This window comes from Pteropus alecto, unplaced genomic scaffold (genome assembly GCF_000325575.1).
Source record: "Pteropus alecto unplaced genomic scaffold, ASM32557v1 scaffold76, whole genome shotgun sequence".
NCBI classification, from domain to species: Eukaryota; Metazoa; Chordata; class Mammalia; order Chiroptera; family Pteropodidae; genus Pteropus; species Pteropus alecto.
The window spans coordinates 23122801-23125169 of NW_006443138.1; the positions used below are offsets into that span (position 1 = coordinate 23122801).

Genomic DNA, 2369 nt, shown 5'->3' on the forward strand with positions numbered 1-2369 from the left:
TTACCAAAATACAACTCTCAAAATGGAACTCTGAAGGTGGAAAAATCTACAAGGAATTAAAAAAAATAATAATAGATGTTTTAAGATGATTTGAGTTACCATATTAAGAGCACTGAATGGCACTTGCTTCTTACGCATTTAAGTCAAAGAGGCTGTTGATTCCAAGCTCATTAAGTCGACAAACTTTATACATTTGTTATAAAAAGAGTTTTAAGCATTGCCAGAATCTTTAAAAACTCAGGTGTGCAGAAGGGAAATATCAAATGAAAATGTTCAGACTGTAGTAATAAAATATTTGGCCTTTAATCATTTCCAATTAAATTATATTGGAGAGCTTCCCCTCCCCCACCCATAGTCATACACAAACACAGCAATTTTTAAATATTTTATAATAGCCAAAGAAGGGGTTTACATAGATGTTTATTAATGGAACTCACTTTTTAATTAATTTTTTTTTTTAAGTTGCTAATCCAATTTAGCTTCTAATCAGTTCCATCCCATTCCTCAACCCCTTTCCTGATGCCTAACAGTTAATGTCCTGTAACAACAGGAGCGCTTCCTGTGGCACTTTGGGAATGATCTGTTTGGGGCTTAAATAAGGACAGTTTATAAAGTTCTCTCTCTCTTCGTCAGCCCCCACTAGGAATGACAAAGGCATTTCCAGGGGCAAATGATCCTCTTCCTCTCTCTGCTCATCCTCCTCCAGCCCCTCCTCCTCTTCTTCCTCTTCCTCTTCCACTTCCGTCTCCCCCTCCTCTCCTTCCTCCACCTCATCTTCGTCCTGGGCTTCTGCCTCATCATCCTCTCCCTCGCTCTCCTCCTCGCTCTCTTCCTCCTTTCCATCACACTCCTCCTCGTCACTCTCCTCGTCATTTTTCTCCTCTTCCTCCGCCAGTGGTGGAGCGGGTGACTGGTTTTCCTCCACTGGTTCAGGACTGAAGACTAGGGAGGGATTCTGCATACAGCTGTACAGCGACTCCGGCAGCTCCGCGTCTTCCTCGCCGCCGCTGGGGGGCGCGTCGTTTCCAGAGGAGCCCGCTGGGGAGGTCAGGCCGCCCTCCTGGGCCTGCTGCGCCCGCAGCGCCTCCTGCTGGCGCTCCAGCTTCTCTTGCTGCCGCATATCCTCGTAGATCTGGTTCATGATGAATTGGGTGGTGTTGCGTGGTGCCCGCATGCCTGGTGCCCGCCACCCGTACAGGTTGACCGGCCGCAGCAGCGTGCTCAGATCCACGGGTGGGCTCCTCGGGAAGGAACGGCGAGGGTGGCGGCGCAGGCCGCGGCCCCTCCGGCCCCAGCGCTTCTTCCTGCCAGGGGGCCTCGCCCAGCAGGGATTCCAGGGCCCGCGCCAGCAGGAGCAGCAGCAAAGGCAGAGAGGGTGCAAGCCATACACTCGGATCACTTGCACCCGGCCCGGGGGCTTCCAGAATCCCGCCGGAGGTGGGCACCAGGGCCCTCCCCAGCGCCCCCAGTTAGAATACATAGCCCAATTGGAACTTCGAGGTGGTTGGAACCACGGGCCCTGGCCGTGCTGTTGCTTCGGTTGTTTCCTGGGGGGCTCATACTCGGCCTTGGGGCCATAGCGGTGCCGCCGCTTGTAAATCGGGGCGTTCCTGCGCCTTCGGTTGCAGGAAGACCAGGTGCGAAACGGGGCGGATGATGCCCAGCCTCCGCCAAGGTTAAGAGGGTCTTCTCTTTTGTCGAGGGTCTGGGTCATGGCTCAGGAAGCTTCGAGAGATCTAAAAGAGAAGCGTCCTAGAAGCTGACTTCAAATTTGGCCCGATCTGACGTCTGAAGAGCCTCGCTGTCACCCTCGCTGTCAGCCTCGAAGCACCACGTGCCTGTCGCTGAGATCCCGCCTTTCCTCTACAGGGGGACCCCTCTTCTCCGCTCGCTAGCTCACTCGCTGGTCTGTGTGATCGCTTGTCCTCTGCACCCGGGTTGTCTTGCCCAGGTGGGTTGGGTGGGACTGGGGCTGTATAAAGATGGTGGGGGAGGAAAATGTTGATGGGCGACAAGCAGCGAGAGCCGCTCCCGGGTCCCACACACACCCGCCTCGGTGGAGGCTTGGGCTGGGGACGGGAGAGGCAGGGGTTGCGCGTTACCTTGCTGCTCCCTCTCAACCCAGGTGCTTCACCGTCGCCGTCCTGGCGGGACTGTGGTGCGGGGACAGCGGGCAGCCTTTAAATACCGGCCGGAGCCCCTCGCGTGCCCGCCGCGTCCTTGGTTGCCCTGGGCGACAGCCAATTGGGGTTGAGGTCGTTCTTGCTCTGCGTGGAGGTGGGGTTCTGGCCAGAACGAGGTGCGCCATGAACGTTCGCCGGGGGCTTGTGACGCAGTTTTTGAGAGGCCAAGAGGGGTTTGTGCTGCTC

General features: G+C 55.2%; 1 protein-coding gene across 1 annotated transcript; it reads right to left on the bottom strand.

The window, feature by feature from the left end:
- Nucleotides 1-523: 523 nt before the first annotated feature.
- CCER1 (coiled-coil glutamate rich protein 1) lies at nt 524-1714 on the bottom strand. Its single transcript, XM_006923819.1, has one exon. The coding sequence runs from the start codon at nt 1712-1714 to the stop codon at nt 524-526; it is 1191 nt and encodes a 396-aa protein (XP_006923881.1).
- Between the last annotated feature and the right edge of the window lie 655 nt (nt 1715-2369).

Excerpts from the sequence above, each read along its gene's own strand:
- CCER1 (XM_006923819.1), bottom strand. The coding sequence starts at position 1,714 with ATGACCCAGACCCTCGACAAAAGAGAAGACCCTCTTAACCTTGGCGGA.